At 44.4% G+C, this 12,780-nt stretch overlaps 1 protein-coding gene across 2 annotated transcripts in view; it reads right to left on the reverse strand.

Annotated features, from left to right (window-relative positions):
• Nucleotides 1-344: 344 nt before the first annotated feature.
• ITGB8 (integrin subunit beta 8) overlaps nt 345-12,780 on the reverse strand; it is an 84,204-nt gene continuing 71,768 nt past the window's right edge. For both annotated transcript variants that reach the window (XM_039912927.1, XM_029071165.2), the window contains 4 exons: nt 7,610-7,835; nt 5,857-5,960; nt 2,091-2,251; nt 345-1,450 (listed from right to left, as the gene is read on the reverse strand). In XM_039912927.1, the coding sequence (XP_039768861.1) occupies nt 1,328-1,450; nt 2,091-2,251; nt 5,857-5,960; nt 7,610-7,835 (614 nt within the window). In that variant the 3' untranslated portion in view covers nt 345-1,327. The remainder of the gene's footprint in view (nt 1,451-2,090; nt 2,252-5,856; nt 5,961-7,609; nt 7,836-12,780) is intronic.

Genomic DNA, 12,780 nt, shown 5'->3' on the forward strand with positions numbered 1-12,780 from the left:
TCATAGCAGTTGGCCTCAGCAAGATAACCGGGAAGAGTGGATAAGCTTGATTCTCTCCTAGTAGAAGAGGGTGTTAGATCACGAACATGAAGGAGCCCAGGGCTCAGGTGGTTTGAGTGGGCACTCTTGGCTTCCTACTGTCCCACAGAGCCGAGCTCACAGACACTTCCAAAATGGGAAGAGGGGCCTAACTCAGAGAAGCCGAACTCCATCATCTGCAGCTATTCTGAATCCAAGCAACTCGCTCGTTTGGAGGGCCTGTCTCCTTTTCTTTCAGGCATTTTGGTTCCCGCACATTGTGTGTGTATACATATTCTTGGAAAAACAGATCCAGAAATTCATAATCATTTTTGCATCGAGGTTATATTTTTTTCACAAGTGATCCTTGGTGGTGCCTAAGGCCTCTGGCAGTTTCAGGGCACTTGTAACTCTGCTGCTTTTTGGGAATGTTTGAACGTACAGTTTGCACCTCAAATGATTAGGTACTTCGTGCATATTCCCAGAGATTCCGAATGACCTGCAAAGTTTCATTTCAATTGCAAGTGAAACGGTGAATTCCATCCAGTTTTTCAGGTATGAAAACTTGTACTCCTAAATCTGCTGAAAAGATTCTCTTTTCTTCAAAGTATCTTTTAAAGTTCTGATGATTACCTTACCATTTTTCTTTCGGAACATTTACCTTTTATAAAGTACTCCTGTTAAAGACCATTCATTAAAAACCGTGAACCGAAACCACAGTAGTAAACACAACCTTATTTGATCCAGTTTGCCATGACCCTCATGAAACTCAATGTTATGCATAGAAAAAGGTTTCCAAGGCAAAGCAAGAAAGAGCCGTGGACTTAGCATCCACTTGGTAGAAAGGACCACAAGAAAAGACAAGCTTAAAAAGAAATATCGCATACTGTGAGACTGACTGGATTCTACCCCTAAGAGCATAGAGCGGAGCTAAAGTTTTTCTCACAGTATTGCCCTTTCCCCCTGGAGCGAAAGAATGTTAGCTACCTGTAAAGTGAAATCAGTGCCATTCAGGTCTACATTCTATGCCGCAACTAAATAAGTTATATCTACATTACATTAAAGTGCTATGATGACACTAGTCTCAAACAGTAGTAGGACACAATTCCTTTCTAAGAGTTCAGCAGCTATGAGGATAAGCAGTCCCGTTAAGAGGATGACTGACCATTTTCAGTACAATGTCCAACCGGTGACTGGCTCAGATCAAGATCATTGAGCATCTTCGGTGACTTGAAAATGGAGAACTTTCAAGGGGAAAATGATGGGGATTCAGTTTTGTTTTTATTCTCTCTCTCGCAAAGCTTCTCCATTAGAAGTTGCACTTGAAAGTTTCGTGTGCATGTAACTTGGTGATATTGATATGAATTTCTTCAGGCTTATCACGTTGATACGTTACTGTTCTTGGGCAAACAGTCGGCAGAAACATTTTTTCCTTGAAGGAGAAGATAGAGTTTAACATCTGAATGACTAAAATGTTGATTCAACACACTCAGTAGCATTTTTGAGAAGCAGCGTGGCTTAGTAGAAGGAGCATAGGCTTGGGAGTCAGAGGTCATGGGTTCTAATCTTGGCCCCGCCCCTTGTCAGCTGTGTGTCTTTGGGGAAGTCACTTAACTTCTCTGTGCCTCAGTTACCTCATCTGTGAGATGGGGATGAAGACTGTGAGCCCCACATGGGACAGCCTGATTGCCTTGTATCTTTCCCAGTGCTTAGAACAGTGCTTGGCACATAGTGAGCGCTTAACAAATATCATCATTATTATTAGTGGAACAAGCACAAGACTGAGATTCAGGAGACCTGGGTCTAATTTTGGATCAGCCACTCTCCTTTTATCTGCCACTGGGCCAGTCTCTTAACTTCCCTGTGCCTCAGTTTCCTCATTGGTAAAATGAGGATTAACTGCTGTTCTCCCTCCCCATTAGACTTTAGACCCCAGGTGGGCCAGTGACTGAGTCTGGTCTGATAATCTTGTATCTGCTGCAGAGTTTAGCAAAGTGCTTGGCACAAAATAAAACTTAAACAAATACCACAATTATCGTCATTATTATTATTATTTCATTCAAATGAGTTACCTTCTTTTTTTTAGAAACTCGGTAATCCGCAGATTTAACTTTATTGCCATTCCACTGTAGAATGATCTGTCTGATGATAAGTATTTTAAGTAGCCCAATTAGAAATGTAATTATGAAGATTATAAAAAATACTCTGAAGTAGCTTGGGCTAGAAAGACATTCTGTAAGGAAGTAAACAGATGAAAGGGTAAAAAAAACACAACAACCCTAAAATGTAGTTTATAAATGAAACATTCAGTTTTTACTTTAATTTCAGTATATAATATGACTAAACTTCCCACCCCCCAAACAGTACTAGCACTTTGTTAAATAGTAAAAATGCTTATTACAAAAATAAATGACCTAATCATATATAATGTATCATCGAAAAAAATCTTTTTAAGTAGCTTAACAAAAACACTGGGAAAATCTCCCTTCTCCATTAGTCCTCAATCACGTAAAATGTATATTCACTGCTAGAGATGATTGTGATAAAATATTTTCGTTCTCTAAGAGGACTAAAAGCACACTAAATTGTATGTCTCCATTAAGAAGTCTTTGCATCTAACATAGAGAAGTAAAATTCGAGATAGTGTGATGATGTATGTGAAAATTCCCTTGAAATCACTGTGACTGTTTATAAATAGTAGATGTGATTCTTGAGGACCTGTGACTGTCTGATTTAGGATGTTTGCCAGTCACATTTCCTGTTATTTATCTTTCACTTTCTCTTCAGCCAAATGGGAATTTTGCTTAGAAGCAACAACAGAAACTTTTAGGGGGACAGACAAGCTGCCTGTCAAAAGGAAAACCATGTCAGCAGAGCCCAAATAGCTAACCTTGGAGGAGTCTTGTTTTGCAAACGATCTCTGGCCCTGATGCCAGGAACACTCCTTGTTTAAGAGGGAAACTCCTTTTTCTTTTTTTCTTCTTGGTATCTGTTCAGCACTTACTAAGTGTCAAGCCCTGGGGTAGAATCAAGTTTTATCAGGATGGACACAGTCCCTGTCCCACATGGGGCTCTCACACTCTAAGCAGGAGGGAGAAAGATTAAATCCCCATTTTACAGTTGAGGAAACTGAGGCACAGAGCAGTTAAGTGACTGTCCCAAGGTCACACAGCAAGCTATTGGCAGGGCCAGGATTAGAATCGAGATCCTCTGACTTCCAGGACTGGGACTTCCATGAGGCCACACTGCTTCTCTAAGGCAAGTAGCAGTATTAGGAATGGTACTCGCTTAGCTTCCAAGTAGATGTTAGGAGGAAAATTACAGGTCTGCCTTTATTTGCCAGGAGGAAACCCAAGTGTGGGCTTATTTTGTGGGGAATCCATCAGGTAGTCACAAGGTCTCCCTGTCACACTGATAGGAAAGTTTTACCTTATGGCGTTGGACAACTACTCCATCAGTCAAAGCGTAGTCAAGAAAGAAACACAAGCTGTCATCTCCTTTCCTGACCCGAAACCCTGAAATGGAATTTAGCCAGGAAAGAGGAAGTTTCTAACTATAGTCTTAATCTGAGTACTGAGAGGTCTTCGCCTCGCTCCCTGGGGTGAGGAGCGGGGAAGAGGATCCTTCTGTTACCAATAAGAGGCAGAAAACTCTGTCCTCAAGATATAGGCTGAGAAGCAGCATATTCTGGTGGATAGAACACAGACCCGGGAGTCAGAGGGACCTGGGTTCTAATACCTATTCTGCCACATGTCTGCAGTGTGACCTTGGGCAAGTCATTTCACTTTCCTTTGCTTCAATTCCCTCATCTGTAAAATGGGCATTAAGACTGTGAGCCCCATGTGGGACAAGGATTGTGTACAGCCTAATTAGCTTGTATCTACCCCAGTGCTTAGAACAGTACTTGGCACACAGTAAGCACTTAACAAGTACCATTATTATTATTAATTCTAATCTCCACTCTGCCACTTGTCTGCTGTGACCTTGGGCAAGTCACTTCACTTCTCTGGGCCTCAGTTACCTCATCTGTAAAATGGGGATTGAGACTGTGAGTCCCATGTGGGACAGGGATCGTGTCCAATCTCATTAGCTTGTATCTACCTCAGCACTTAGAACGGTGCTTGGCACATAGTAAGGGCTTAACAAATACCACAGTTATTATTATGGCAGAGTCTGGTAAAGAACAATCCTTAAGTGTCAAGTATGCCATGGAAATGAGTAACGATCCCGCTCTATTAGGGGGTTTCTGGAGGGAGGGTGGCTGTCTGGATGGGGGGACTCAGACGGGGTTCAGGGAGGAGGTCAGCCGCTGATGGGGATAGAGATTGGTACAGTGACTGCATTGTTGTCTAACTGCCTGGGTTTCCAGAGCTGGTCCTGGTTCAGCCCAAATCCTGCTGTTTGGATGGAGAGAGATGTGATCCTCTTTCCCTAGCAAGGGCTCTGTTCCTGTTGGCAGTGGCCCCGGTGGGTGGGTTGGGGGCTGCCCCTTAAAAGATCAAAAACTCCCAGGAGGGCAGGTGGGCAGGGACTCTCTCCATTTATTGTGGCATTGTACTCTCCCACAAGCCTAATACAGTGCTCTGCACACAGTAAGCGCTCAATAAATACGGTTGAATGAATGAATGATTCCAAGTACTCAGGGAGTCAGAGCTGCTGCTGAGGACTTGGGATTGCAGAGCGTCAGTTCCCCTCTCTTGGTGTACGTCATTCTCGCGGGATGACTCAAAGGGACAGAGTTGGGGCATATGTGGGCTTTGGAAACAATAAGAGTGTGAGGGTGAGGGACTGCCATTTACAGCCATCGTCATCACCAGTGCCAACACAGCTCTGCCAATGAACTTGATCTACAGCTCCATCGCTCCAAACCTGGCTCTGCCAATTGCTTGCTGTGTGACCTTGGGAAGGTCACTCAACTACTCCGTGCCTCGGTTTCCTCAACTTTAAAATGGGAATTTGATTCTCATTTTGAAAGCTGTGTTTTATCCCTGATTGAGGCCTTTTAGCTTTTCTATAGAATTAAAAATGCTCCACTCAAGTCCCGCTTTGAATTCAGAGGAAATAAGATTCATTCTAAAGAAAATACGCACTTGCTGAACAGTGGTGGTTTGGGACCAGATTTGGGTCATCCAACACCTAGGTCACTCTTGCTGTTGCCAGTTGCTATATTGTTGCATTGTACTGTCCCAAGTGCTTACTACTGTACCCTACACAAAGCACTCATGAAACACAATTGATTGATTCTGTATCAAATTATGATTGCCTGTCTTCCCCCATGAGATCATCAGTTCCTTGAAGGCAAAGGCAGTGCCAAATAGAATGAATTAACTTCTCTATGCCTCAATTTCCTCAAATGTAAAATCAGGATTAAAAACCTGTTCTCCTTCCCCCATAGACTGGGAGATCCATGTGGGATGGGGAACATGTCCAACCCATTTATCTTGCATCTACTCAGTGCCTAGTGCTTGGTATAGAGGGAGTGATTTCCAAATACCAAAATTATTATTTAAAGTATTATAACTGTTAATACTAATAATGATGAACAAATAATTGGGGCTAGATGGAAACATAAAGGATTTGTTTGGATAAAAGGATGGGAGAACATTTTGGCAGGATGACTTAGTTAACTCAGGATACAGGTAGACCCCTCTTAGATTATGAGCCTCATGTGGGTCAGGAACTGTGTCTGACTTGATTGTTTTGGAGCACCTCCATTGTTGAGAATAGTGTATGACACATAAGTGCTTAACAAATATAATAACAATAATAATAATTATATGAGGAGACCCAGGGAGATGAAAAAAGGGAAGTCATTTTAGGAAATCAAGGCTGATTTACCTGCAGTTTGGTCCATGTGTTGTACCATAGGAGCACATGAGGTTTTGCACTGGTCATGTAGAGCCTGAGATGCATTGGGAGAGCGGTGACACTCGTCACAATCTCTGGAAGTGAAAATGGCAACAAAAATATGTTAAAGATGCTGGTAGTGCCATATATTCCTCAAGAGACAAAGTCACGGGCAGAACTGTGTCTCGGGGTGATTACGTCCTGCTGCTAGAAAAACAGGAAGACATTTATTTGCAATTTAGGAGATAAGCAAATCTCATGCCAACATCATCTTTTAATGACTTTGAAAAATGCAGAGCCAAATAGAATAACAGGATGGATGCCGTTAAGTTGGGGAATGATTACTCTTCCATTCACATGATCCCTTTTTTCTAATAAGAAAGACAAGACCTGGTAATAAGAAAGGAAAGAAATACGATCTCCATAAAGATCCCCGCTAATTCAGAGTGCCTTGGGTGAAGAGTGCAGAATGACGAAACCCATCTCTGCGACATTTACTGGTCAGGGAAACTCATCTCGGAGAGGATAAATAATGGAAGAAATCCGATACGAGCCGGACGTTGAACCTGTGCTGGAGATATACGGAGCTGTCGCTAAGGCTGTTGTAGGGAGAAACAGGATTGTCCTGCTTTCATTGGCGTAGACTCGGCTGTGCTGATGCTCATTTTCTAATTCATGATCACCTGCACTCTCCCCGGGAGAGGACGTCAGAAATGTTGGTGGCCGGGTTGATGGCAGAATCACTGATCTCCTTTGACATCGAAATCAGCCACCGCAGCTGTGGCTCTAAACTTCACTAGGTCCTCTCTTAGTGTCTCTGGGCCCTCAGGTGGCAAAGCAACATCCCTGTACCTTGCACTCGCAATAAGGGAATGGCTGTAGGAAGCACCTTGCCCACACACCCAAAACCATTCTTACTCGTTAAGAATTATTATTGTTATTATTAATAATAAGAATAAGTTATTACAGATAATCCCACATCGGTCGCTGTATTGCTTGGAAGAACTTAAAGTCAATCAACTACTGAAGTTGCATAAAGATTGCATCTTCCCAGGCTCTAATAATAGTAACAGTAGTCATAAGTTTCCCAGCTGACCTACAAAGGCCTTTTCCCCTTCATTGCAGGGCAAAAAATAGGAGAATGTGGCGATCAATCATTTTCTGTACTCTTTCCCTCCAACGATTATTGGACTAGTCAGAGTAAGTGGACTGAAATGATACTGATTAGCTGCAGCCCACCTTCACAGGATTCACTCTCTAATGATAACAATCAGCATCGTGGCATTTGTTGAGCACTTAGAGGTGACAAACAGTTTACTAAGTGCTAGGGTGGATGCAAGATAATCAGGTCAGACAGAGAGTCCCTGTCCCACACGAGGCTCACAATCTAAGGGAGAGGTAGAACAGGTATCTAAACCCCTTTACAGATAAGGAAACTGAAGCCCAGAACAGACAAGTGACTTGCCCAAAGTTACACAATGGGCAAGTGCCAGAGCTCGGACTAGAACCCAGGTCCTCCGGCTCCTAGGCCAGCGCTCTTCCCACTAAGCCGTGCTGCTTCTGCTCTAGAGCAAACTTACCCAGATGGTGGAAGACTCAAGATTCATCAAACGAGGGAACGATTTCGAACAGGCGCTTCTGTCGGGTCCTGCAGATGTCCCTGAGGACTTAGAAAGGGCAATCCGAAGGTAAGGCAGACTGAGAGGGACACGCAAGCACAAACACACACTCACGGGCAACGCACCTCTTCCCGTCACAGGCGGGGCTGCAGGCCGGACAGTGCTCACACAGGCGGCCGACGCTCCTGGGGTCCGTGCACTCGCACTTGCCACACACACAGGTTCCTCGTCCACTGCACGTCTGGCCTTGGGCGTTGACACAGTGCTTGGCTGACCCGGCTGGACATTGGCAGCGATCTCCTTCCCAGCCACCGAAGCACCTGCAGTTTCCGGCTTCACAGACGCCATTACCTGCCGCAGAGTAAGCAGGACGTATCGTGAGGCCAATCAGGTTTAGAACCATCCAAAAGACTCACCGGGTTTCCTCCCTCTGGGGAAGAAACGCCAGAACGTACGTAAGTACTTAAGAAGTGAAGCGAATGGCATCACCATTCTTACTCACCCTTTACTACTACGTATCTGACCGATTTCAGATAACCCCTCATCACTTGATGTATTTCTCAGAAGAACTTAAAGCCAATCAACAGCTGAAGTTGCATAAAGATGGCATCTTCCCATGCTCTAATAATAGTCTAATAATCATAATTATCATTATGGCATTGAATGATCAAGTTCTATGTGCCAAAACACTGTGCTAAATCCTTGAAGAGAGGTACAAGATCTGATCAAGAGAACAGACATCCTAGCCCCAATTTATAGATTGGAAAACTGAGCCACAGAGAGGTTAAATATCTTGCCTATGATCATAGAGCCAGTCGGGTGGCTGAGCTGGGACCTAACTTGGGTCTCCCGTAAGTCATTAGGCCTGTGCTCCTGGTCTGCCCTCTGCTTGGCTACTAGGGGAAGACTGAAGGTGCCTTTGGTATTTATGGTGAGAAATTTTGAAGTGATAGAAAAAAAACTTCAAGATGTTCAGGTAATGCAAACTGCTTGGTGTAAAGTCAAAAAAGCCAAGAAATTCAAGTCTGAGTTTCCACTTCATCCGTCTTTTATGCCCGGGTTACTGGAAGTCCTGGAATATTGGAAGTCGCTTCAGGAGAGTGAGCCAGTGCCAATGCTATTCTGAGGTTATAAAATCAACCTTTTGGGGTCGTTCAATCAGTAGTATTTATTGAGCACTTACCACTCGGCCACTCGTCAGCTGTATGACCGTGGGCAAGTCATTTAACTTCTCTGTGCCTCAGTTACCTCATCTGTAAAATGGGGATTAATTGAGCCTCACGTGGGACAACCTGATTACCCTGTATCTACCCCAGCGCTTAGAACAGTGCTCTGCACATAGTAAGCGCTTAACAAATACCAACATTATTTGTAGTGCACTATACTAATCACTTGGGAGAATTGGTAGACGTGATCCCTGCCCAGCTGACCTGAACGATTTAGTGTGCCTTCCAAATTGCCTAACCTGGAACTGGGAATAGCTTTGACCCTGAAAAGACGTGACCCATTGTACAGTGACTTCTGGGGCCTTCCGGGGACCATCTAGGAGGTTTTGGCCTTGGGTGACCCGTAAAGAGGTAGGAAAACTTCCACCGGCGCTCTAAGAGGAAAGGGTGGGAGCCCTCCAAAGCCCTGGGACCATATCCAGTTTCCACGTGTGTAACCTTTCCCAATACTTCGCCCAGTCCTCTGCACACATCAAGTGCTTCAAAAATACTATTTCTAATACTCCTGCTAGCCTAACCAGTTTTCTCTCTTGGACCCTCCCCCTTCTCAACCTGAATCAGGTGAGCCATTTGGTGGTTTTTCTTCAGTCTCACCCCTAGGGGGCAGCAAAAGTGACTTGCTGAACTGCCTACCTGAAACATGCAAATCCCTTAAATAATAATAATAATAATGTTGGTATTTGTTAAGCGCTTACTATGTGCAGAGCACTGTTCTAAGCGCTGGGGGTAGATACAGGGTAATCAGGTTGCCCCATGTGAGGGTCACAGTTAATCCCCATTTTACAGATGAGGTAACTGAGGCACAGAGAAGTTAAGTGACTTGCCCACAGTCACACAGCTGACAAGAGGCAGAGCCTGGATTCGAACCCAATACCTCTGACTCCCAAGCCCAGGCTCTTTCCACTGAGCCACGCTGCTTCTCTAAATTGCTAGAAACGCAGGGGGAAAGATTCTAAACACTTAAGACACTCCCTCCACCCCCCAAACACTTATGTACATGTCTCTATGTGTTGCTTCCCCCACCTGTAGCTATTTTAGTGTGTATCTCCCCTGCTAGATTGTAAACTCCTTGAGGGCAAGGATCACGTCTACCTGCCCTATTGTACTCTCCCAAGAGCTTAGTAAAGTGCTCTGCACTGAGTAACCACTTAATAAATATCACTGATTGATTAATGCTTGGCTTAGTGGAAAGAGCCCAGGCTTGGGAGTCAGAGGTCGTAGGTTCTAATGCTGGCTCCACCACTTGTCTGCTGTGTGACCTTGGGCAAGTCATTTCACTTCTCTGGTCCTCAGTTACCTCATCTGTAGAAATGGGGGATTAAAAAAATGTGAGCCCCACGTGGGACAATCTAATTACCCTGTATCTACCCCAGCACTTAGAACAGTGCTCTGCACATAGTAAGCACTTAACAATTGCCATAATTATTATTAATGCTCTGACAGGGCAAGACTCTGAAGACTTCTGGGAGACCAGAGAGGAGAATGTTATCAGAGTTGAGAAAAGGATCAGCACTAACTTGGATGAGTGATAAAAACAGGATTTAGTTACTGATTGTGTGTGTGTGTGTGTGTGTGTGTGTGTAGGGGGTAAGTGGGAGTTGCCGGGAGGTGCGGGCATAAAAGAGACAGAAACCTGAACTATTAACCATGTGATTCAGGCTTCGGATGGGGTTATGATGATCCCTTTGTGAATATTTTATTTTAATATCTGTCTCCCTCTCTAGGCTGTAAGCTCCTTTTGGGCAGAGAAAGTGCTTACCACCTCTGTACTCTCCCAAGTGGTTTGTACAGTCAATCAATCGTATTAATTGAGCACTTACAGTGTGCGGAGCACTTTACTAAATTCTTGAGAGACTACAAGAGAATTAGCAGACAAGATCCCTGCCCATAATGAGTTTAGAGTCTAAAGGGGGGGACAGACATTAATATGAATAAGTAATTTATAATGTATAACTTAAAGATAGGTACATCAAGTGCTATGGGGTTGGGGTTGGGGCAAATATCAAGAATACAAAGGTCACAGATTGGAGTGCACAGATGATGTAGAAGGGACAGTGAGCTGGGGAAACTAAGGCTTAATCGGAGAAGACGTTCTGGAGGAGATGTGACATTAATAATGCTTTGAAGGTAGAGGGAGTGGTGGCCTGACTATATTGAGGGGAGAGGCAGTTCCAGGCTAGGGGAAGGAGGTGGGAAAGGCGCTGGAGGCCAGATAGTTGAGATTGGGGCACAGTGAGTAAACGGGTGCTAGAGGAGTGGAGGGTGTGGGCTGGGCTGTAGTAGGAGATTAGTGAGGTGAGATAGGGTGGGGTGAGCAGATTGAGTGCTTCAAAGTCAATGATAAGAGGTTTCTGTTTGATGCAGAGGTGGATCAGCAGCCATTGGAGGTTCTTGAGGAGTGGGGAGACATGAACTGAAAGTTTTTGTGATAAATAATAATAATAATGATGGTATTTGTTAAGTGCCATGATGTGCCAAGTACTGTTCTAAGCACTGGGGTAGATAAAAGGTAATCAGGTTGTCCCACGTGGGGCTCACAGTCTTAATCCCCATTTTACAGATGAAGTAACTGAGGCACAGAGAAGTTAAGTGACTTGCCCAAAGTCACATAGCGGACAAGTGGCGGAGTCGGGCTTAGAACCACGTCCTCTGACTCCCAAGCCCGTGCTCTTTGCACTAAACCACGCTGCTTCTCGTGCTGTAGAGTGAACTGAGGATGAGAGTGGGGAGAGACAGGAGGCCAGGATGTCAGCGAGGAGGCAGAAGCAGTAGTCAAGGAGGGATAGAATAACTGCTTGGATCAGCATTGTAGCAGTTTGGTGGTTTTCAGCAGTGTTGCGAAGGTAGAACAGACAGGATTTGGCGACAGATTGAATACGTGGGTGGAACGAGAAAGATGAGTTGAGGACAATGCCAAGGTTACAGGCTTGGGAGGGAGGTTAGTAGTGTTGTCTATGGTGATGGGAAAGAGTGGGAGGACAGGGTTTGGGTGGGAAGTTAAGGAGTTCAATTTTGGACATTTTTAATTTGAGGTTTTGGTGGAACATCCAAGTAGATATGTCTTGAAGGCAGGGGGAAATACGAGATTGCAGGGAAGGAAAGAGATCAAAGCTGGAGATGTAGATTTGGGAATGAGATAGCAATTGAAGTCATGGGGGCAAATGAGTTCTCCAAGGGATTGGGTATACAATGTAATGGTATACAGCAATCAGCATGGTGTAGTGGATAGAGCACAGGCCCGGGAGTCAAAAGGTCATGGGTTCTAGTCCCAACTCTGCAACTTGTCTGCTGAATGACCTTGGGGAGTCACCTTACTTCTCTGTGTCTCAGTACCCCACCAGCAAAATGGGAGTTAAAACGTGAGCCCCGTGTGGGACAGGGACTGTGTCCAACCCAATTTGCTTGTCCATTCCAGCGCTTAGTTCAGTGCCTGCCACATAGTAAGCCCTTAATAAATACCACAATTATTTTTTGCCAAATTGTACTTTCCAAGCGCTTAGTGCAGCGAGGCTTAGTGGAAACAGCATGAGCTTGGGAATCAGAGATCATGGGTTCTAATCCTGGCTCTGCCACTTATCAGTTGTGTGTCTTTGAGCAAGTCACTTCACTTCTCTGGGCCTCACTGACCTCATCTGTAAAATGGGGACTAAGACTTTGAGCCCCATGTGGGCTAACCTGATTACCTTGTATCTACCCCAGTGCTTAGAACAGTGCTTGGCACATAGTGAGCACTTAACAAATACCACATCGTTATTATTACTACAGTGCTCTGCACAGAGTAAGCGCTCGTATGAGTGAATGAATGAATAATGCACACAGTAAGTGTTCAAAGAATGTCACTGATTCACTGAATGGGTTCACAGTGGGGAAGACTTTGGGGAATGGTAAGCAGTTTGATGTAGTGGCTAAATAATCCAGTCTGAGGGGTTTTGTTGACAGTGACAGATGCAAGACTAGAGGGGAAGGAGAAAGGCCTGGAATGGAGAAATATGGGAATCATTAGCCGGCATATGGTACAAGAACTTATCCTATTGTGCAATGATTACTTTATCAGCCTTCTTGCTGACCTT

The sequence above is a fragment of the Ornithorhynchus anatinus genome, chromosome 8, assembly GCF_004115215.2.
Source record: "Ornithorhynchus anatinus isolate Pmale09 chromosome 8, mOrnAna1.pri.v4, whole genome shotgun sequence".
NCBI classification, from domain to species: domain Eukaryota; kingdom Metazoa; phylum Chordata; class Mammalia; order Monotremata; family Ornithorhynchidae; genus Ornithorhynchus; species Ornithorhynchus anatinus.